The sequence below is a fragment of the Parasteatoda tepidariorum genome, chromosome 8, assembly GCF_982258835.1.
Source record: "Parasteatoda tepidariorum strain Cologne lab strain chromosome 8, Ptep-v5.0, whole genome shotgun sequence".
In the NCBI taxonomy this organism is placed as follows: Eukaryota; Metazoa; Arthropoda; class Arachnida; order Araneae; family Theridiidae; genus Parasteatoda; species Parasteatoda tepidariorum.
In genome coordinates, this window is record NC_141762.1 from 47,871,848 (window position 1) to 47,895,045 (window position 23,198).

The window sequence follows — 23,198 nt, forward strand, 5'->3', positions numbered from 1 at the left end:
ACTGCTTAAAAACTTGCAAAGTTTTGAGATTAAAACCACATTTAAAAAGTTTTCATTAAAAATAAAATATATAAATAAAGTAAAATCATGATTTGATGCCTAGTCTTATTTCAAAGTAACATACAAGTTCTTAAATTAGTTAACTAACATAGAATGCATTTCAAGAGAAACTAATTAAAATTTAAATAAGTCATTATATATTAATAAGAATAACGATTGCATTATATAAACAAGCTGTAAAACGTTTTACTCAATTCTCTTTAGATTGTAAGAGATAATTCAACTAAAGCAATTTTGGTTAGGTTTATAATAGCACTTATTAGTTTCCTTACTAGAAACATTTTTTTCCATAAGTAAATAATAAATTTTAACATCTAATAATGCTTTCATTACACAAATAATAAAAAAAATTAAGTATTAAATTATAAATAAAATATTATTTAATTACTTCTTCTGTTGCTCCAGTGCCAGGGAAAAAGTTTCCATCATCATGACGGTGCAGTGAAATATATAATACATGTGGGTCATCATAAAATATTTGTTGAAGTCCATTCCCATGGTGAACATCCTTCAATAAATAAACATCAAGTTACATTTTCGTGCACAGTTAGCTCACTAGCACAATCAAAAATAATAAGAAAACTTTGTACAGTGAAACCTCTCATGAGCGACCACTTTCCGTTCCACAGTAAAATGATCGTTGTTGGAGGTTGGTCATTCTTAGAGGTTACCTCCATTGACTTCAAAATTGCTATCGAAGGGATTTCTCGCAAACAATTTCAATTTTAGTCAGTGTCATTTTCTTGGTGCGGAAATGCCACTTCTGTTGGCATCATGAAAAGACGAAGCGATGAATAAAATTTAGCGTCTAATAAAAATGATCCCAACTGATATAATTATGTGTAAAAATAAATTTACCAATTTTAGCTATTTTAATTAATAAACAATTTTGTTTTTCGTTTAAGTGTGTATAAATTTTTAAATCAAAAAAATTAACGCTTAAAGTAAATTATTGATAGCATTGCCTTTAGTGCACTCTCACTGCGACATGAGTTGCATCGTCAAAAAGAGCTCTCTAATTAAGAACCTCACACAAATATTTTGAATACATTTTAATTTTAATCTACTTTGTTTTGTTATGATTTTTGACGTGTTTCCTTATTTGACCTTTTCTGGCATTTGGAGCAGCTGTTTTCCCAGTCCCTAGGAGAGGTTTTAATGGTCTCTCCTTAAGATTTTGTTTGACACAAAAACTATAAAGAAAATTCTGTGCATCTCAAAAGTGGTCATAAATAAATGTGGTCGCTACAGGTGGTCTTTCCTGGATGTTTCACTTTTCTTGTTAAAACAAGCACAACAAAGATGTTTTTCTAGAACATTAGTTTAACAAACAAATCTTACCCAATCTAGAATGAGTATCTTCTCAAGCTTCAGCTTTTCTCTTAGCTGTTTTGCTGCAATTGCTACAGAATTAAAGAAGCAGAAACCCCTGTAATATTAAAAAATGTTGGGAGTAAAAATTTAATCTTAGTTTATAGAGAAAATTCTTCTGCTTTAATAATATAGAAATATAATAAAAATTTTGAAGGGTAATGAAAATGTAATGTAAATGAAAATGTTTTAATTACTATTATTTCTTTCTTTTTTAAAAATAAAAATTTGAGAGATTTTTGTAACTAATGCTATAGCTATGTGAAAGAAAATATTAAAACAATTTCCACAAATATATCCTAGACAGTTTTGAATATATTTAAATTCAGTAAAACTTTGAAAATAGATTGATAAACTAATTAAAATATTGTAATAAATTTTTGAACTTTTTTTGAGGGCATTAATCATTTTTGCTGAATTTTAAAATTATTTTTGTAGTTATGTACTGGAGAAAAAAAGTGCTAGAAACGAAACATGAAGATAAACTGTCAAAACTATTAACAAAGTAAAGTATTCTAAGATTAATATAAGCTATTTTTAAAAAGTCCATCAGTATCTAGATAACAATCACTATATTAGTTGAAGTCATAATTTTGTATGAAATGGCCTTTTTTTACTTCCTAGAAGGTTTGAGAAACATTTCTGTAAATTCTTTTTATGAAATAATCCCACTGTTTTTCTTATCTTGAATAGAAGGCTCCATGTGAAAATGAGAATTGCTCTTTGACCATAATCCCCCTAATTATTTTATTCCCACTTAAATTCAAATTATATTCCCCTTATAATTTCCTTCCCTTTGTTTTAATAGCATTTTTTTTTAAAGTTAGAGACACACCTTTTATTTTCATGCATAGCTAAACTTATTTTTTCTGATCACTCTGATACTTTTCTCTCTCTGGTACTCTTTCTGATACTTTAATGAATTTAAGAACGTAATTTTAAATCAATTATAAATATTAAAGGTTATTTTATTGTATGGAAAAAATGTAACATGATAAATTATCTTTGTTAGTGTGATGACTGTAACATTGCTACAGGTTAATTAGAAATCTCAGAATAAATGCAATTCATATCGGTTAAAATATATCTTTATTGTAATTTATATATGGTTATATGATATATTTACACGTTATTATTATACGATATACGTACATATATATTTCAATAAAAAGCATTCAAGAAAAACTTACATTGCTTGTTGATGCTCCGCATGATGTCCAGGAGGACGGACAATAGCAAAACCATTCTACAAATAAATCAAATATTTTATTGAAAAAAAGTAAACTATTTCTAGATTTATGTACAAATCTTGAAAAAAAGGCTAAACAAAAAATGTATTTGGAAGAAAAAAAACAATTGATCTTCGAAGTTTCTTACATAAATTATTTTAAAATATAATAAGTATTTCATTTAAAAAGTGCTGTTACTATTAAATCTGTTACTCTTTTTCCTGAAATTGTTTTAACAAATGTTTTGGTGCTTTTTTCCCCTCTAGTTAAAATATGTAATGATGAAATTATTTCTGTTACCCATTTTATTGCTTCAACTCCTCGGTAAGTTTTGTCCTTTAGTGACTTAAAGTATCTAACTCCCTAAAAACTTTTGTCTTAAAAAAAAGTAATGTTTGAAGGAAAACAAAATTAAATATACAAAGAAACAATGTAAGAAAAACAAAATTAATCTTATAGAAGTAATGAACAAACTAACTAGTTGATTTAAAAGATGTAGCAAAGCAAAAACTAAATTTTACAACAAATTATAGTGGGAAAGTCCTTTTATTTCTTAATTTTTTAATAATATACAAAATTTTCTCAAGGCAGTAACGTTTTTCTGTATGATGATTGATAATAAGCTTATCATTGTATTGCATAACTATTAAGTATTAAAATGTAGATATTTGTAATACCTTTATTTCATCTGTTGCTACTTTCATGGCCAATTCAACAACACATCCAGCAGCCATTCTTGCAGCACTTGCTGTGTGTAGATCATTCCAGGTTGTGTCAGAATCTACACCAATGCCACCACAAGGCAACATCACAAAATTCTTCATTGGAAGATCAGCTGCAATTGATTAAATATTAAACTTTCAATTTTAACTACTATTATCATTAAATTATAAACTTATAAAAGTTATTTAAAGTAAAAGAAAAGTTTCAGATTACATTAATATTAGATTTTAAACATTTTTTTTAAATTTGCATTTTAAATTAAAAGGGTTACAAACAATAATTTCAATAAAATAAAATAATTATATTATTCAGTTTCTTAAATTAAAAATCTTTAATTTTATACCCATTTAAACTGAGAAATGTATTTCCATGCAGTTAGAGGTTAAGTAATTCTTTATTAAAAAAAGAAAAGATTTATAATTTCAAATCATATAGTTGACTGACACAGAATTTTATTAGTGAATTGAAACAGTGCTTAAATAATTAAGTTCCAACTTCATGATTATCTTTTATTCAATTTTTTATCTTGGTAAGTTAATTAAAATTAAATATGAACAAGAAATTGCTTGAAACAAACAAAAGAATTGGATGATTTGGTTCTTTTTATTTTAAAATTTAAGCTTAATGTATATCTCGGTGAAATTTAAAAACTTACAAAAAAAAGTATTTGCAACAATAAACTGTTTAGTTTCACCACATATTGTAATCTAATTTTAATATAATGTAAAAAAAAGTTTTCAACCTTTGTATGAATGAATAATCATAAAACTGTTATCAAAACAAAAACCATTTTAATACCTAATTTGCTGGCATCAAGTTTCGGTCGATTCAAAGGATTGGCCCCAAATAAGAGAGTATATGATTCACTAAACAAGCAAATAAAAAGAAAATGTAATATTTTCATAAACTGTAAATTTAGGATTTAATATAAGTTATAAAAATGCACATTAAAAGTTTTTTCAAAGCATACCTATGACAAGACTGAATTTCTTCTAGGGTTGCTTTCCTGGATCTGACTCTCTGGAAAGAATTAAAAAAAAGTTATCATTTAAAAGTTTTTAAACATTGAGAATGAATATGAATTTATTTTATAACATAAAATATTTCCAATTAGAATGTATGTCATTAAGTATTACAGAACTTTAATTACATGTAATTTTCTATATTTTGCCTATTTTCATATATTTACAATGGGATTGAATTCTCTTAATATAAGCTTGTTAAACTTATAACCTCTGTAGTTCTAATGATCTTTTATTCCAGTCTTCTTTAAATCATAATAACATCCCTTTTTGAAATGATTAAAAATTTATATGATTACATACCTCAATAATTCTATTCCATTTAGGCGAAGGAAAATTTTATTAATAAATGTCTGATTATTGTAGTAATTTAATAATTAGCTTATCATTAAAAGAAATTAACATTACAGTTTATGTATCATATAGCCAGATATAAGATTTTAGAGATATAAAAATAACATATTTTAAAATATAGCTATCAAATTTCGTTCAAGAATGCTTTAGTATATTTTTCATCGAAGTTGCTAAAAAAGCTAAAGCTCTTCAGCATCTTGCAAAAGTAAAACTGTTTTTGGAAGCATTTAAAAAAAAATTAATAATTACATTTCCCCCTCCCAAAAATGGCACACATTTGTTAATATTTTTCTATTTATTAAGTTAATACTTTTCTATTTATTTCAAGTTATAAGGATACTTTTGAGAAACTAAAATATGGTTAACTGTTGACAATTAGAATACAATACAAAATATCCAAATACAAAACTCTTCAATAAGGGCAATTTTCTAAATATGACCAGTATATTGTTCATACGAGTCTATTTTTTATGACACTCAGTCAGTTTGAGTTCTATCACAGAACATTTTGTCTTCCTTAATATATTACCTCCCAATATTTGTTGGTTCTCTTTAGGTAAGACTTTTCTTATATTTTTATCTACACTAGAATTTTTTCTTGAGCTAATTTGATAGATTAGATATTCAATGAGTTTACTTTCGTTTTTTTGGCAATGATAAGATTTGTTTAGTATAGACAAAGGCTATTAAAAACACCAAATGAAAATAAATGCAAATATTGTGAACATGACAAAAAATAAAGTTGAGATCTTTTGACTATTTTGAGCCATGGTATTATTATGTATTTATTTATCTCATATAAATGAGATTTCTTTAATATTTGAAATTGCCTCTTACCTCGCATCTATTAAGAAGACTGGTTTCTTGTAACCTTGCCCATATACTTTGTAGGCGACCACCATGTTCAGGATGATGAGCATTGTTACCACAAACACATTGATGTTTTAACATTAAACTGTCGTACACAACACCTGTTAAAAAGTTAAATTTAGTATTTAAAAAAAAAAAAAAACAGAGCTCAAACTATTAAACAATAAGGGGTCACAAATAAATACTTAAGTGATTAAAAACAAATTTGTAATCAAATCATCTACAAAGTCAATCAGAGCGAAGGAGGGATTAAAATTATCAAAAGCCAGATTAAATAGAGTTACTGGAATGTACTTGCACTTCATTAATAACCAGCTTTCAGCTTCAGTCTTAACTAACCAGGATTTTTTAAAATTTTAATCCATCCTTGATTGATTTCATTAATAATTCATCTGATTTCAATAGCTTGTTTTTCTTTCTTTTAAGTATTGCTTTGCAATATCCAAAATGTTTTTAATATAATTTTTATGAAGTTATTCTTTGAAGAAAGAGGTTTGCACCTGTTGTAAATGTATGAGGAGAAGGAACTTGCGTTTCCTGAGGACTTCCAATTGGACTAAGAGCGACAAGAGGACTTGATAATGTTCGAGACAGAGGCCTTCCCAAATGATGCCTGATGTAGGTACCTATAAATGATTAACTAAAGTAAGCTTTTTTACACATATATGTTGAAGTATGTATTTCTTTAATTATAAAATTTTTTTATTTGTTTTCAATTCATAAAGTTAAATAATAGAAACATTGGAGTCATCTAGTTGTGAAGCCGGAAAAATTATGAATTAAACATATCGATTAGTTCAATAGGAATATGCTCTCATTTCTAAACTTTTTACAAAAATTTTTAATACAGCAGATATATTCTTTATGCCTTGTATTAAAAGCAGCAGGTTTCGCATCTAGAGTATTTATCAATAATTTATTGGGAAAGATTTCTGTATCGTGATCAAAGGAAGAAGAAAATTGCCAAGTCTTGACAATTTTCGAGTAGTGACCCACAAGAAACTAAAAAAAAAAAAAAAAAAAAAAAAAAAAAAAAAAAAAAAAAAAACGCAGAAGGGGGGACTATCTCAAAGGGTATCACTTGTAACCAACCTCTACATGTTTTTCGAAAAAAAATTGCAAGTTCAAAATCATTTGGCCCCTTGGAAATTGTAATTGAGGTGACAGATTACATACAAAATATTCCCATTCTTTATATACCAATGTATGGAGAATAATTTTAAATCATTCTAACATTTTTACATAGACATATACTACATAAAGACAAGTGTTATCGACAATGTCAACTTTCATCCATGAAAAGGTTTCCCAACATAGAATTGAGTTAACATGTCTTATATTCTAGTGAACTGGAATTAAATTATTGTAGTGGTAGACACACTACATTACCCCTTCACCGGAATTTTATCTGTGATAGAATCGATGAATAATACCACTAGTTGATTCATTGCTGTTTTGTGTATAGACTGGAGAGCTGTATTAAGTTCACTGGATTTTGATCGCTGGTCATGAGAGTTACATTTAGATCATACATAGCTCCTGTGTTGTCATTAGCAGTTGAGTGTATACTGAGCGATATTGTGTAATTGAGACTAAATAGCAACAGCGTGATGAGGACAATGTCACAGTCACAATTAGCAAGTCAACCGTTCAATGCGGACTATCTATTGAAGTAGGCGTGTTCAAATCAAAGTGGGTGAAACTGTCAAGATAGGCGTGTTCAAATTATGTCCTGGTCACTATTTGTGGAAGATGGTTTGATGCTGTAAAGGTGATTTAAATGATGTGGAATAAAGATAGTCCAGTTTTTGTAACAATATTAATTAAAACAACAACAAAAATATATAAATGAAAGGACAGAGAGAATAGCATTCACTATCACTAAGTGTGAGAGCACATCTGATTTTTATACTCTATTGGCTGATTAAGCCATAGATGTTTTCTAATAGGAAATATTACAGAGTATATAATACCAACAAAACAATACTATGGTACATAGAATTTGTTTTTTTAAAAAATGGAACTGAGAAAGCAAATCACTTACCATCGCTAATTTGTAGAGTGTGCTTTGTCATGTAGTCACGATGTTGTTGCAAGAACATTTCTCTATCTCTTTGTTGTTGTGAAGTTTCTGTCTCTTTCGTTCGACCATCTGTCAAGTCTATTACTTCAGGCTGCCCAGATTCCTTCATTTCTTGAGCAACTGCTGCTTCAGTTTCTTCTTCAACGTTTTCTACTTGGTTTTTACTGCTTGCTCTGGTCAATACAGTTTGTCGAATGTGCTGGAAAAGATATCAGTTATGAAATATAAACTGCTATAATAATGATTATAAATTTACAACATAGTATGTGCATTTATAATTACAAGAGAACAGATACATTAGTTGATTTAAGCAATTTCTGTCATGATGACTAATCTAAGTTTGGAACAGAAATAATTTAGAAATGATTTCTTTATTTAGAGTGGGATAACAGCATAAAAGCTACACACTTTAAAATTTAACTATTAAAAAAAAGGATCAAAAGCATTTTTCTTTCTTTCTTGATATTCCATAACCTGTTAGTAATAGTATATATTTTAAATTCAATTTAGATCTTACTTAGAAAAAATAAGAACAATTTAAAAAAGTTCTAAAAGTATTTATTTTAGAACTAAAAATAAAAAAAACTGATAAAGAATGTACAAAAGATTTAGACAAAAAATATTTTAATTCTTGAAGTTGCAAATTAAATCAATCAGAAGACCTCTTACTTGTTTGAGTAGATTATGTTGCTGCTGCTCACAGAGTCTCTTTTCGCGAGCATATTGTTCATTTTGTTGAGGTGATAAAAGTATGGCTTGTGGTTGTAGCATTGGATGACCAAGAGGTAGTGGAGCTGACTGGGTTCTCCCAAGAGGTCTTTGAATGGTTCTAGAATTGAAATTGAGGTAGATTATTTAATAAACTTATGAAACTAACAGATTGGAATACATTCCAGTTCATTAAAAAAAAAAAAAAGAAAACTTGCTAGACTATAGACTACATTCAAGCATAATTAACAACTTTAATGTGAACATATTTATCAACTAACTTTGAAGGAAATCAGAAGTAATTGATGACAGTGATGGCAAAGGGTATTCAAAGTGAAAAAATCTTAGCTAAACTAACATTTTATTTTAAATTTCATCCTAAATTAACATAAAGGGTGCATAATCAAATATCTCAACAAAAAATAAACACCTTTAAAGTACTTTTTAAGCACTCAAAAAATATTTTTAAGTACTATTACATTAACAAAATGCAAAATAAATGTCAAAGACTTTACATCATCATGATAAAATAACTAGTTACTGACAAAGAACTTTTTTCTTGATTATATTAGCCACCATGAAAAGATACAGAGATTTTTTGGCTCGATTTCAGAGGGTGTAAAATGAAGCCTGAAATTGAGAATATCTTGCAAAATGCAGCAGAGTTGCATTTGAGAGTGCAAGAATCTCACCGAACCCAACTCAGTAGTCAGTCCCAAGTATTTCATCAAACATGTAACATGATTGGCGCTATCACGCGTTACGGGCCAACGGGTTGACGAAATGGATTGTAGTTGAATGAATTGTGAAAACGTTGTATAGAACAACGTGAAAACAACACTTTTGCATAATACACAGCGAAAATCGACAGGGTAAAAAAAATCTCATTTCCGAAAAAGGAAAATTAAGCAAGGGCTTTTAAAAAACGAAAATCGAAGATAAGCACTTTTAAGCTCTTTTTAAAAAAGCTATGAACCATGAACATATAGACTCTAATTTATATTAAATTACGTGATTAAACAAACGTACCTATGTAATCTGGCTTGAGCAACTTGTGCATCAGTGATTGTGGTAGGATATACTCTAAGCATACTTGTGATGCCAGTAGAGCCGTCCAGAATTTTAGTAGGTTGGATATAACCTGGACTTGTTGGAGGTGTGAAGTCTCCATCAATCACTGTAAAAAACAATCAAAATAAAAAATTTTTTAAATTAGAAAATATATAAATTTTTCATACAAATTCATTAATTTATATGCTTGAATATATTAATAGATGAATTTTTATTTCTATAAACAAAAATTTTAGAAGAATATATATTATAAAACTTATACAGACTAACTAAAAATTCAACTAACCAATTCAGAGGGATAATAAAATACACTAATAGAATAAAAACTGATTGTAGAACATGGTGCAGCAAACAACATTCAGAGGGTTGGAATCGTGAATGGGGCAAGTGTGACCTGTTTCACAGTCCATGCAACTTTTTCCTATGGGGTCAAACTGAATCACTATTCCTATGGGGTCAAACTGAATCACAAGACTTGTAGACACATTTGAGAATAGCACGGTTTGTCATTGATTTGGCAGACTTTAAAAGAATAGGTGTCACCTCCATGTGCATTCGAGAATCGTTTTTATGTCATTGTAGACTGGAAAATCCCTTTTTTCTCTTAACGTAGTTGGTTACCCCTTGTTCTATGTCAAGTTTTTATCCTTTTCGTATCTATTATCACCCCTCTGAATTTGTGAGTCAAATTTTGAAACATGCTGTATATTAAAGCATTTATAAATAATAATTTAAATTTATTAATGTATTTTTATTTATGCATGAATTATAAACAGATTAAATTTGACAAAAAATAAAAAAATTATAAGAAATATAGAAATTTTCATGCACATTAATATATTTATTATGATTTAAATATATAATATATATTGATTTCAATGAAGTATTCTTGCATTTAAGTTAACAGAGAATCAAAGTTATTGTAAAACAAAACAATAGTTTGAAGCTGATATCTTTTCAATTTTACTTAAAATTAAAAACTTATTATGTTTAAAAAAAATTTCAATTTTATTTAAAATTAAAAATTTATTGTGTTTAAAAAAATTGTTGCATGATTAATGGCTACTTGGACAACTAGATTTTTAAGAAATAGAGAGTATACCTGGTAATGCTGGGTAATATGTTAAAGAATGTAAGACATTTGATGTAAGAGGCATTCCTAGTCTTATGGTGGAAATATCTCTTCCCTGTACTTCAGAACCAGCTGGTACAGCACTTTTACCAATTTCCTGTAGAGTGCGTAAAAAATGTTCAAGATTCAGTATAGAATATGATAAAAATAGAAGTTGCTTTAAAATAAAATTGAAAGAAAGCTCATTATTTAAATAAACTTAAAATTTAATTCACCATTTTATCGCCCTTAGCAGAAGAGACATATGCCTAAAGTGAGAGTTTTACAGAAGTGAACAAGAACTGTGTACTGTTGACCTCTTTAACCCTATGCTTACGGCTGGTACAACATGTGGACCACATGCGATGGTACAATGTGGTTTACCGTAAGCAAAGGGTTAAGTAATAATGATGTTTACAACTTAGCGCCTAAAGAACTTGGGAGGGTATGTTATGAGTATTGGTGTATATTATTCTTCTGTTCAAATTGATGCATTAAAAATCACATTTATATATAAAAGTCAATCAAAGAAATTTAAGATATAGATAATTTCTTTTTAGGAGAAGTTGCTTCACTTGCTCGCAATTTTAAAGATTAAAAGAAGAAAAAGGATTGCAACATAATTTCTAATAGGAATCATTAATTATTTCATTTCATTTCTAAATACTTAAAAAATTACAAATAACAAGTTAAGATATCATTTTAATATAATAAATGTAACCTGTACTAGAATGCACATTACAGTTATTTAAAGGAAGCATTACATTGAAAATATGAGCCCCAATTTATTTAAAAGGCATAATTATTTATGCCTACAAATGCAAAGGATGTTTCAGTTGAAATCAATGAATCACTACTGAAGAAAGCAGGACGGAATTTCTTTTTCTTTTTTTTCTTTCAAATCCTTTGTTTCCTCCGGCAATCAAACAGGTTTCAATGCTCTCAATAGTGATTTGTTACATAGTGTTTTTATTTCTAGTTAATAATTAATTAGCATCTAGTAATGTATGCAATTTTTTGAACTTCATTTTTGGAAAGCAATTATAAAAATGCTTATTAAGAGGATCATGGAAAACTATATATATTGAGAATTTTGAAACATCAAAAGCTTGAAATTCTTTCACTTAAAAGTTGTGTATTCAAGCGTTCAAAAAGTAAAATTTGTGTCAAAGTGAAACTTGGTAATAAATAATAATTGAATGTTAAAAAATGTTTCCTAATTTAAATTATCGATTGTTTCTTCTAAAACACGAGAAATTTTAAAATTGTGACTTAAGCTGAATTTCATAAGATATTTATAAAAGCATTGAGATTAAAATTTTAAACAAAAAGGGGAGAATTTTTTTTTTACAGCATAATGAACATATGAGTAATAAATAATTCAAATGGAAGAGAAGGATAAAATTCTAAATAAATACATTTTTATAGAACATAATATGTTTTCTTATAACAATTTCAAAATAAACTTACAGCAGATGTAGGTACAGGAGGTCTCCCCAATGATATATTTGGCAAAGATGGTGATGAATACAATGTGAAATCACTGATACTACCTGGACTGTTGACTGAATTATATAAGGATGTAGGACTCTCCTAAAAAAAGTAATGATAATATAGTTAAAGAACGTTTCACAATTTCAAATGCTAATTTGGTATGCTAAACAGTTTTAAGTGTTAAATGAAATTTACATTCTGTTAAAATATGATATTTCGTTAGTTTTAAGTAATATGCAAGGTACTTACTGAAGCAAAAGTGGTGTCTATGTATTATAAAGTGACTATACATAACAAAGAGGTAATGTGAAAAGCGCTATATCTATATGCTGAAAAAACTTGGAGTTACCATTTCTATCTCAAAAACGATATGAGATATTGGAGATAAAATTGAATTAAAAAGTCTCAGATAGATTTGACACAAATAGATACCTTGTGGAATTTAATAAAGAACTGTTATTTAACAACGTGTTACTGCTATTTGTTTTTATTTAACAGATTTATTAACATTATAGTTATTTTCAAACAGAAAAATAAATGTGCCATTATTTTTAAAAGTGGAATAAGTCCATTTTTTCTCTCCATTTTTTAAGGGTTAGTCTTTGACAAAGATTAATCTATTTGGATGATGCTTTTAACACTATAATTTTATGAAACATCAAAATGCAGCAGTGCTTATTAAAATCGTAAAAGAATAAATAAATAACGGGTTTTTTAGCTTCAAATGGATCTACCACTTTCAAAAATAAACGCTCAATTTTGCGACAAACCTTTATTTTCAATGTCTAAACTTCTCTTAGCGTTGTTCATTAGAAATAAATGTGTCTTATGTTAGTTAACTAGACATTTTCACATAGATCGTTTCATTACGTCCCACTGTTTAAAGTCTGAAACATAAATATGCATTTCTTTTTTTTACACGATGTTTACAAAACGTACATTCTTTTAAAATCAATACACTTTATAGATTATTTTCTCCTTTATTGTAACGCTTTCATGATAGAAATGCTAACAATGCAATATTCCACCAGGTGGTGCTGTTGTAAGCAATCGCATCTTTTAGTGCACAGCCGCTTTATCATACATAGGCACCATTTGTATAACTAGCTGCAACCGTTCGGAAATTAAAAGTTTGGTCACAATGGATATGTGATACCAATATAAAATTCAATATCAAAAATACATATTTATCACATCCTTATATATAGTTATCAAGAAGTTTTTATTATAATAGCTATTCTAATTAACAGTTAAGAGTAATTCTATTCTGCTAACTTTTAAAATAACATATATTTGCATTTTAGGCAATATATTTCCTTTTGAAGATCTATGTGACAACATATTTAGAAGATCTATTTCAGTGATCTCTAAACAAAAGTCATGCATTTAGGATACAGCACGGAAAATAATAATTAAAATAGAGGGTGATGCTAGGATTTTTCTAATGGAAGGCAGAAAGTCTCCAACAAAGGGGCATCTTTAGAGTTCAATATAAATTTTTTAAAAATATTTGCGGCGACTCAACTAAATCGTAACCATGACAGTTATGATCAGTAATTTTAACTCTAACTTCTCATTCGTCAGAAGAATCTTAACTGTTGCATAACGTCCTCATTTATATTACTCTTCTTTATACTTAATATTTTAAATGCAAATAAATACTAAATTTATATAAACTTTATCAATTATTCTCATGACTCAGTGGCGGATCCAGCGGGGGGGGGGTCATAGGAATCATGACCCCTCCCCCAGAAATTTTTTTTTTTACAAATAGAATAAAATTATAAGTTTTTTAATAATTTACAAAAAAAAATTATTTAAGGAGGCATATACACATAGGAAGGTCGGAAAAATCGATTTTTTTTTTTCTCCATCTAATTATGTTCTTCACTGTTTCAAGAATCATAATCCAAAAGATTAAAACGAAATTCGTCATAGTTATGTATTGTTCATTATGAACAAAATAAATGAGAAGACTAGCTATAGAAACCCCAGTTTTTTTTTCCAAAAAAATATTTAAAAAAAATTAATTGTGGAGGGGGGGGGGAATATGACTCTATGACCCCCCCCCCGGAAAAATTTCTAGATCAACCCCTATCCTGAACACAACCACCACATATTTAAATGAATTTGTTTGTTCTTTTCGATTAAAAAATTTAATAAATGTCCTCAATAGAAGAGGATATCTGATGCTTACTGAGGGGGTTATTAGCGTAAAAAAATAACGATTTTCTCCTGTCTTGAAATTGTAATTCTATCAATCGTTTACCCACTTCTTTTCTTCTTTATTTTCTAACCAATAGAAATTATTGGAAACGTGTTTGAAATAAGCCGGATTTAAATTTTTTTTTTTTGCCAATGACACGTTATAGACTCAACATGCGTAAATTACATCATTTTTGGCAAGGTTTCAAAATTTTTAAGTTAAGTTAGCTAAGTTAAGCTGCGGTTTTACTAGTTCGGATTACTGCTAAATTTACACCCATTACGCATATTCATTCTTTATTACTTGATAATAAATAAAACATTAAATTATAAAGATTTGAAAATTATTAAGATTTAGAAATCGTTTTAAAGATTTTACGGAAACTACGGCATATTCAAAACATTCACATAACGGTTGTCAGGGTTTTAAATGATCAAAATAGTGTGATATTGACACAATAAAAATGCTGAGTATGCAATTGAAGTTAATTAAACTGGTAGTGATCCTCACAGATTATACGGGGTGTTCCGTAATGACTGCCCTTAATTTATACTTTTGAACTCCTTGTTAAAAACGAGGGCAATAGACATACACATTAGCAGCCGCAAATTAGTATTTATGCAAGTAAAAAACAAAAACGTCATCAAAATCTGAAAAATACTCTCAAATCTGACAAATCTAATATCGAGGAACGGGAAATTCAAAACAACAAAATCTGTTTGAAAAACAGATTAAATTTTATGGTGTTTCTATGAATAGCTGCCTTTCAATTTTTTCAGCAATCAAACAAGTTTTGATGTCAGTAGTCTCTATTTCTTAGTTAATGATTTTCCATGTTTCGATACCATTTCTATTTTTTTCTCACTTTATTAATTGACGTCCCCAAATTTGTATGTTTTTTCTAACTTCATTTTTGACAAGACGTCAAAAATGTATACACCCTTTATTATTACACGAAAGTTCAATAATTTGTTAAAGATTAAAAAATAATATACGCATTAGAAATAATTTTTACCTTAACAGTAACTTTACAATAAAAATAATATTTTAACTCTAAAGCAATTACTGTCTAAGATTTATTGAGAAAACAAATTTTTCTTAGTCATTTTCATCGAGTTCTGTAACCTACTAATGTGTTATGTTAACCTCACTAAAATGGGTGGAGTTGATATGCAATTACGATATAGTAAAACGTTGAGCAAGATTTACGAGTATTTATTTCAGAAAAATACATTAAGAAAAACACTTTTGGTAGAACGAATCATAATTGTACAATATGGATTATGGATAAAAATAACATTTTAATAAGAGGGCGTATTTTTTATGTATTATTTTTTGCGAATTTGTCATGATATTAACCCTGAATATCGTAATTGATATGATATTAGTTACACATTGTTCATAAAAGAAAAATGAGTAACTAATTGCCAAACGTTGACTCATACGTGTTATAGAAAGCTTAAAGGTCGTTTCATTGAACCTTGATCTATCGATACGCAATTTTTATTACTTTAACCCTAACAGTAACCACCAAATGTTGTTGACTCATACGTGATCTGGAAAATTAAAAGTTCGTTTCATTAGCCCTTGATTTAATGATTCATCTTATTACTTATTTATTATTAATATGTATATCAAGCCAAATGTTGTTGACTCATACGTGATCTTGAAAATTAAAAGTTCGTTTCATTAGCCCTTGATTTAATGATTCATCTTATTACTTATTTATTATTAATATGTATATCAGGCCAAATGTTGTTGACTTATACGTGATCTTGAAAATTAAAAGTTCGTTTCATTAGCCCTTGATTTAATGATTCATCTTATTACTTATTTATTATTAATATGTATATCAGGCCAAATGTTGTTGACTTATACGTGATCTTGAAAATTAAAAGGTCGTTTCATTAGCCCTTGATTTAATGATTCATCTTATTACTTTTTCAAAGCAAAAACATATTAGCGTGAAATTAAGCAGTTTTATTATTTCTTTAAATTACCCTAGAATATATAGGGTGTTTGGTAACGACCGATCTTAATATAAATGTTTAAAATGATTGTAAACAAGTATACACATTAGAGGTCGTGAATTAATAATTAATCAGGGAAAAAACAAAAACGCTATCGATATTCGACGAATCCCAACTGAAGAGAGTGGGAATGAGAACATCAAAACCTGTTTCATTGCCGAAGGAACCTAAAAAGGCTTAAAGAGCGATAACTAGAAACACGAGTTTCATTAGGCAAGGAAACTGCTTTTAATCTTCTTCATCTCACCTTCCTCCCTAGTGATTCGTCTTTGATAAGTATTTTATTAATATGTATTTCAGGCGGTAATTATTGAACACCAAAAAGTTACAAGCAGATAAAGTACGTAAATGTGCGGCCAATTTTATGTATCGCTGCAGATTACTTAATGAGAAGAACAGTTATTCAAACGCTGTGGGATATATTTTTGAAGATAAACATAAAACAAATTTATCAGAAATGGATTAAATTAAGAAACACTCTCTTTTCGAGATTGTCTAAATTATAGATTTATTATATGGGCTATCATAGGACCAATATTTGAAAATCACGGCCAAATAAAGCCTAATGACGCCTTTACTATTTTGCTCAGATAGGGCCTATATGTAATTGTGAGAATCATTCGATATTTAATAACAATTATTCAGCAAAATTTTTCAAATTCAACCTAAATAGGACCTATATTTATTGCTCGAGGTTATCTAGATCCATTAGGATAAACTCTAGATTAGTATGAATTTTGTAGAAGCAATTTTGAATTTTACTGGGACCAAAATAAAACTGGAGTATATAATAAAATTGTATAACTTCATAAGTATTAAAGAATGATATTATAATTAATCGCTGCGCATTATACAGAACATTTCAGAATAAAAAGAACATAACAAGTTTTAGTTAGGTTTGAATTAGGCTTCGATGCTAAATTTTTTTTTCATTAGATTAGTATTATGTACAACACTAACGAACTAGACATTAAGCAATTACTAATCCATTATATTTTTAAATAGAAACCTATTAAGCATAAAAAGTTATTTCGATACTTTTAAAGGTTAAAATTATTTTTCACTTCAGCAGGTATTTTTGGTTCTATCTAATATTAAATTCAGTACAACAAGAATAGAATATCACAAATCATTTGTCTAGAATATAAACCTTTAACGCCATAGTAGAAATTTTTCGTGGGTGTAGATTATAAATATAATCTCATAACAAGAGTTTAAATTTAGAAAAAGGAATGTATGGGCTATTTATAAACGAAGTAGCGAAATTTATGTCAACCATTTTCCTCTACCATTTAAAAAGAGACTAAAATCAATATGTTATTTTTACCCTAGGTGGGTATATTCGTAGAGAAGCCCGTAAACATGTTGTTCACTTCAATTTGTAAGTGAAATTCTTTGTTTATAATTTTTTACAATCAAAGTTAGTGGTCGACTGGAGCTAAAAATAGCTGGACAGGAAGCGGTAATTTTCTTACTTTATTTCGTGTTCCTTTCGTCTCCTTCTCGTTAGACGAATTTTTTTTTATAGAAATTGTTCTATTTCGGGCTGTTTGAAGGCGGTAAGCGAAAATAAATTTTATGTGAGACCGCCTACCACACATGACGTCAGATAGACGTATTTGTCACACCACCCCTATCTTTCCAGTAATTGATTTTTTTGAGAATTCATTTAATTTTTTTTTCTTTTAAGATAGTCGAAATAAAATTACATAAAGTTTCTCCTTAAAGTTAAGGAAAATAAAGTATACCTTTATAAAAATAGAATCATAATAGCAATAAAATACTTTTGTCAAAAAGAAGAAAAAAATAATTTTTAACTCCTTATAAATGGAAAAAGCAAAATCTTAATCGTTTATTTTTAAACAAAATCGTTACTACAATAATTTTTAACTAATATAATATAGATTTTAGAAAAAGTAAGATAAAGAAATATTGTAAGATATTGAAAGAAATATTGATATTGAGAAAAAAAATATTATGACAATGAAAGAAATGTTAAAAAAATAAAGAAATATTTGAGAAAATTGAAAGATAAAGAATAAAATGTTATAAAATAATGAACTATGAAGAAAAATTGCATGGTGGTGCAAGAAATATTGCGAAAAATTCTAAGACAATTAATGGAATATAGAGAAAAAAAAGAATTGCAATATTAAGAAAAATTCTTATTTTACCTCTTGTATAGTAGACCTTCCATTAATGCCCGGTAATGATTGCAATATTGCACCATTAGGAGGAGAAGATCCTGATGTATTATCGCATTTACTGGTTTCAACTATGGAAAAAAATAACACAACATTTCTTACAATCAAACAATACCACTGCAATATTTAAAAATACGGGAAAATAAAAGCAGTTTGTCCCGTCTTTGACGCTTCGTCACGAATTAATAAATGACTAACAGCAACAAAAACTGGAGATACATAACTTTAGAGCAGGATTTCCCCGAAGAGAACGCTGCAACTACCGACTAAGGCAGTGTTTCCCAAACTTATGAGTTTTGTGTACCCTTTCTAAATTTTTCGTTAAGCTGTGCACCTCTGATGAAAAAATGAATGTATTTTTTTCTACAAAAAAATTGCACGAAAGTTACAAATCACAACTGGCTGTTGACACCACTAATTATTAACTGCTAACTCTGCAAAAAAATAAATAGCCAATAGAAAAATACGTAATCGTAAATTTTCATGGCTAGCTTTGTTTTTAAATAAACATTTTTGAAATTTTCGTTTGTTGCAAGATATTTCGCATAAGAACGCGTACCTCCGCTAAAATGTTCCCGTACCCCTGGGGATACGTGTACCACAGTTTGGGAAACACTGGACTAAGGGGATTATTTGAACTTATACAATTTATTAGTTATTTATTTAATTTATTTTGAATCAATATCGTGCTTTTGTTCAGTTTTTATGGTAGATTTTAATTATCCCAAAAGAAAACTAACAGCAGTGTATATGTCCCCGCATTAAGATACATAAGATAACAGTCACCATATAAAGATTTCATAAGTTATTACAGGGTATATATCTGTAAATAAGTCTGCTCATAATTTTGAGAATTTCTGAAATTGAGATCTTGATTTTGTAAAAAAAATGACAAAAACTAGTGATCTATCTGTTCAGGATTTTTGTGAATTAATGGAAAATCTATTCATTTTCTGAATCTAAAATTACTGTACAAACGGGTTCGTCATGCCAAGTTGTTTCTGTTAATATATGAAAATAAGATAATGTTTTTATGAGAGAGAAAAAAATAACATAAAAATCATGTCTTTCAAAGAGTTGTAGTTTCAAAATTATGAGCTAAAACGGCATAAACTCAGTTTTTTAAAGCAAGAATTTCGTAAAGGGTCCGTTTTTACGATAAAATAATTTGAAGGGCCTGTTTCTGTGGTAAAATAACCTGTAGAGGGTCCGTTTTAAAGATACACTATTAGGAGAAGAGTCCGTTAACAGGCAAAAATTTCTCCCAAAATGACCCCAGTACTAAATATGTATCAGTTGTAAAGCTCTCTGAACACATAAAAAATTTTTAATCTAAATGAAACAACAACAAAATGTGATGCAAATTTTGTTTTACTCTCTACAATGGAAAAGAAAACATTAAAATGAAATAGAAAATTAATGAAAACCGGTAACATTGATAATTCATACTGAAACGTCTAATGAATATAGTAAACTTTAATGTGTGAAAATATCTCATAAATTATCATTTATATACATCACGCTTATACGCTTTAAATACATCAAACATAAATTATCATTTATGTTTGATGTATTTAAAGCGATAGTTTCATAAAAATGTAATGAGGGATTTGCATGGTTTTTAATGTGACATGTGACTTGTCTTTAGGTAAAACTATTTAAAAAAAAAACTCTTTGACCAAACTTTAATTAAAATAGCGCACGTACTTTTGATGTGCGTACTTAAAAGCAGGAAAAAATTGTTGCAGAAACCTTTTTTGCTAGCATCATTTTTTTTGGACCATCACTTGATAAAAATTATATTATAGGACTAAATAACATTTAATGTAACATCATAGCATTTAATTTTGCACTTATTAAAGAACAACGATGATTTGTCCAACTTGAACCCCTGTAAATAAAGTTACTCTTTGCATACAGTATAACTGCAATGAAGCTAAAAAAAAAAAGAAAGAAAGAAAGAAAAAAAAAAGCCAGTTACACGCAATAAGCGTGTGAACTTGAACGAAGTCTTATAAAATATCCCTTTTTCTTCTTCTTTTTTTTCTCCGTAAATGTGGTTTGTTCTAAAGGGCAGTGTAATTACAGTAAAGCGAACAAATTCAGTTACATATGCATCAGAATGGGTTCTCTTTTAAAATATTTTTACTTTTTGTAAAAATCCGTCATTTTTTTAATTGAAGCCATTTTACCCCTGTAAATGTAGTTGCTCCTTCTGTTTAGAGTAAATACAGTGAAGCCAGGAAAGGGAATTATGTTTTCTAAGCAGATACCGTTGACGCGTTCTTCTAAAATATGGCATTATCTTCTTTTTTTATTGTTGCAATATATTAATTAAAAAATGTTTTTAGAGATAGAAAAAAATACATTAAAAGAAAAGAGCGATATTAATTATTATTCTTTAAAAAATTAAATCAGAGATTATATAAACAGCATGGCCACGTCGATTGTCAATACTATTTCATTGACTGAAGGCAAGCTTATTTCAATCTACTTATACGATACAACACACGTTAATGTGGAATTAAAATAGTAGTTAAGTTCGAGTTTATATAAATTTCATGAAAAAAAATTGGAACTTTTTATATATTCCAATAAATATAGGCCGTATCAAAAGTGTGTAAGTGCAACAATAGAAAATAAATTATAAGATAATGTTGTGAAACAATAAACGAAAACAACGTTACTGCTTTTTTTTAATGCTTATTTGGAAAATTAAAAAAAATTGTAATGAAGTACTCCATCCCGTTTTCAATCAATTGTGAAGACACAACACATGACGATAGTGATTGCTGCGAAATATTGCCACCCAGTTGTTCTGAATAGTATTTTCGCTTTCAGCATAGTTATGGTCTTGAATTCAATTTCTTGTATTGGGTCTCATGACGGATTGTCCTTTCTCTGATCACGAGTCAAATTGGTTCCGAATTTACTCTGATATAGCGTTCTCGGTGGTTTAAGATCAGAGAAGATTCACAAACGGTTGAAGAGCGTGATGCGGTGACCGGATAATTAATACAACTATTTAGACCTTGATTCAACTTGCGGTAGTGTAGTGTGTAAATGCGCCATTATTGTCTTTAAACTGTCGGAAACTAACGCGGAATAGAGTCCATGGGAAAACAGTGTTGCTTCACAGTGACGTTAAGCCGAATTAGTAAAATAATTCAAATCAATGGCGAAAGGCGGTGAATTAGATACCCGGGGCAAACTCGTTGATTAGATGCTCCTGAAAAGAAAAGTGTAACCTCTGGGGCAGAAAATAGACCCAATTTATTAAAAAATAAATAAATTATTAGAGATTTATATAATTGAACAAGTCTAAGACGATGTTTGAAACTTAGTTTTATGGGTATGTAAGCAGTAATAATTTTATAGAAAGAAACTTATTATTTTTCATAGAACATTAACACTAAAAAATATTTAAATTTTAATGACCTAAAATTTTATTATTAAATTTGTTGACGAAACATGTCTCTATCTTCTTCTAATATTCTGATTCGAACAAATATTTATTTACAAAAAGCTTTTTAGTTTCATAATAAAACAATAGCAAATGGTACAACGTTTCTGCGTCCTTAGTTATCAGAATGGACACTCTCTTGAAATTGGAAGCTTGTGGAAGTTGCCCACTTTGTCCTCTCTTTACTCTCTACTGATTCAAATAGAAAAGTCTTCTGAAGTTACAGCTAGGATGAGACACTATATAACACATTTTATCAGAGCCGTAGCGGCTCAGGGGATTAAGCGTTCGCCTCCCAATTAGGTGACCCAGGTTCGAATCCCAACGGTTGCTGGTTGATATGAATTCTGCCCCCCGGTTCGCACCGATCACAGTGCTGACATAAAATATCCTCAGTAGTATCAGTAGATCATGGGTTAGAATCCTCCTGCCTTCGGGTTAACCATGGGAGGTTTCGTTTCCCCCCTCAATATAACGTAAATGCGAGACAGTTCCATCAAAAAAGTTCATCGCAAAGGCTACTTTGTCCCGATGCTTGATCCAAGAGTACCTTTGTCTTCTGAGTTGAGTTTAAAATTACAAGGCTACGGACTCGAACATTGGTAGTCATAAACTCATAATTGAGTCAGCTGCTTAACGCCGGGTATAAAATAAAATAAAATACATTTAACCATAAATTTGCCTTTATGGTGTGGCTTATCATTGTTTCACAATAAGAACATGAATTAATCGAGATATCGAAGTATTATTATCAAGTTTGTCAGCGAATATTGATCGTTATATCAGCGAACCTTTAAAAATAACAAAAAAATACACTAAAAATTTTACCCTTTAGTTTTAAAGAACAGCAAGAAAACTGTGAATGATAAATTCGCGATAAATTTTGAGCTAGACTTTTAATAGAAGTCATTTGTTATCTTTTACAGCATAGACATGGAGCTTAAGCTCTTAAAATGATGAGCTTTCAAGTTAAGTGAACAAAGAGGGAGGTTATTAAATAATAATGATAAAAAAAATTAAAAAAAACGTTCTTAGTCAAAAATTCCCTCTTCTTCTGGGACTCCGCCCTTTTTTGTGAAAATTGGAAAGGTGGTATGGGGGGTGGTAGGAAAGTCGGTCAAGGTCTCGCCCCGTCTAATTTATCCGGTCAATCTTTCTTTTTCCACCGGTAGAAAAAGCGCATGCCTAAGTCTTCCGGG

General features: G+C 28.8%; 1 protein-coding gene across 9 annotated transcripts in view; it reads right to left on the reverse strand.

The window, feature by feature from the left end:
* Positions 1-23,198, reverse strand: part of HDAC4 (histone deacetylase 4) — a 193,706-nt gene that overhangs the window by 8,465 nt on the left and 162,043 nt on the right. For all 9 annotated transcript variants that reach the window (XM_087150222.1, XM_087150218.1, XM_087150216.1 and 6 more), the window contains 14 exons: positions 18,507-18,607; positions 12,073-12,195; positions 10,594-10,720; positions 9,450-9,597; positions 8,382-8,541; positions 7,674-7,911; positions 6,130-6,255; positions 5,597-5,730; positions 4,354-4,403; positions 4,182-4,249; positions 3,338-3,495; positions 2,622-2,677; positions 1,402-1,489; positions 449-568 (listed from right to left, as the gene is read on the reverse strand). In XM_087150222.1, the coding sequence (XP_087006348.1) occupies positions 449-568; positions 1,402-1,489; positions 2,622-2,677; positions 3,338-3,495; positions 4,182-4,249; positions 4,354-4,403; positions 5,597-5,730; positions 6,130-6,255; positions 7,674-7,911; positions 8,382-8,541; positions 9,450-9,597; positions 10,594-10,720; positions 12,073-12,195; positions 18,507-18,607 (1,697 nt within the window). The remainder of the gene's footprint in view (positions 1-448; positions 569-1,401; positions 1,490-2,621; positions 2,678-3,337; positions 3,496-4,181; positions 4,250-4,353; positions 4,404-5,596; positions 5,731-6,129; positions 6,256-7,673; positions 7,912-8,381; positions 8,542-9,449; positions 9,598-10,593; positions 10,721-12,072; positions 12,196-18,506; positions 18,608-23,198) is intronic.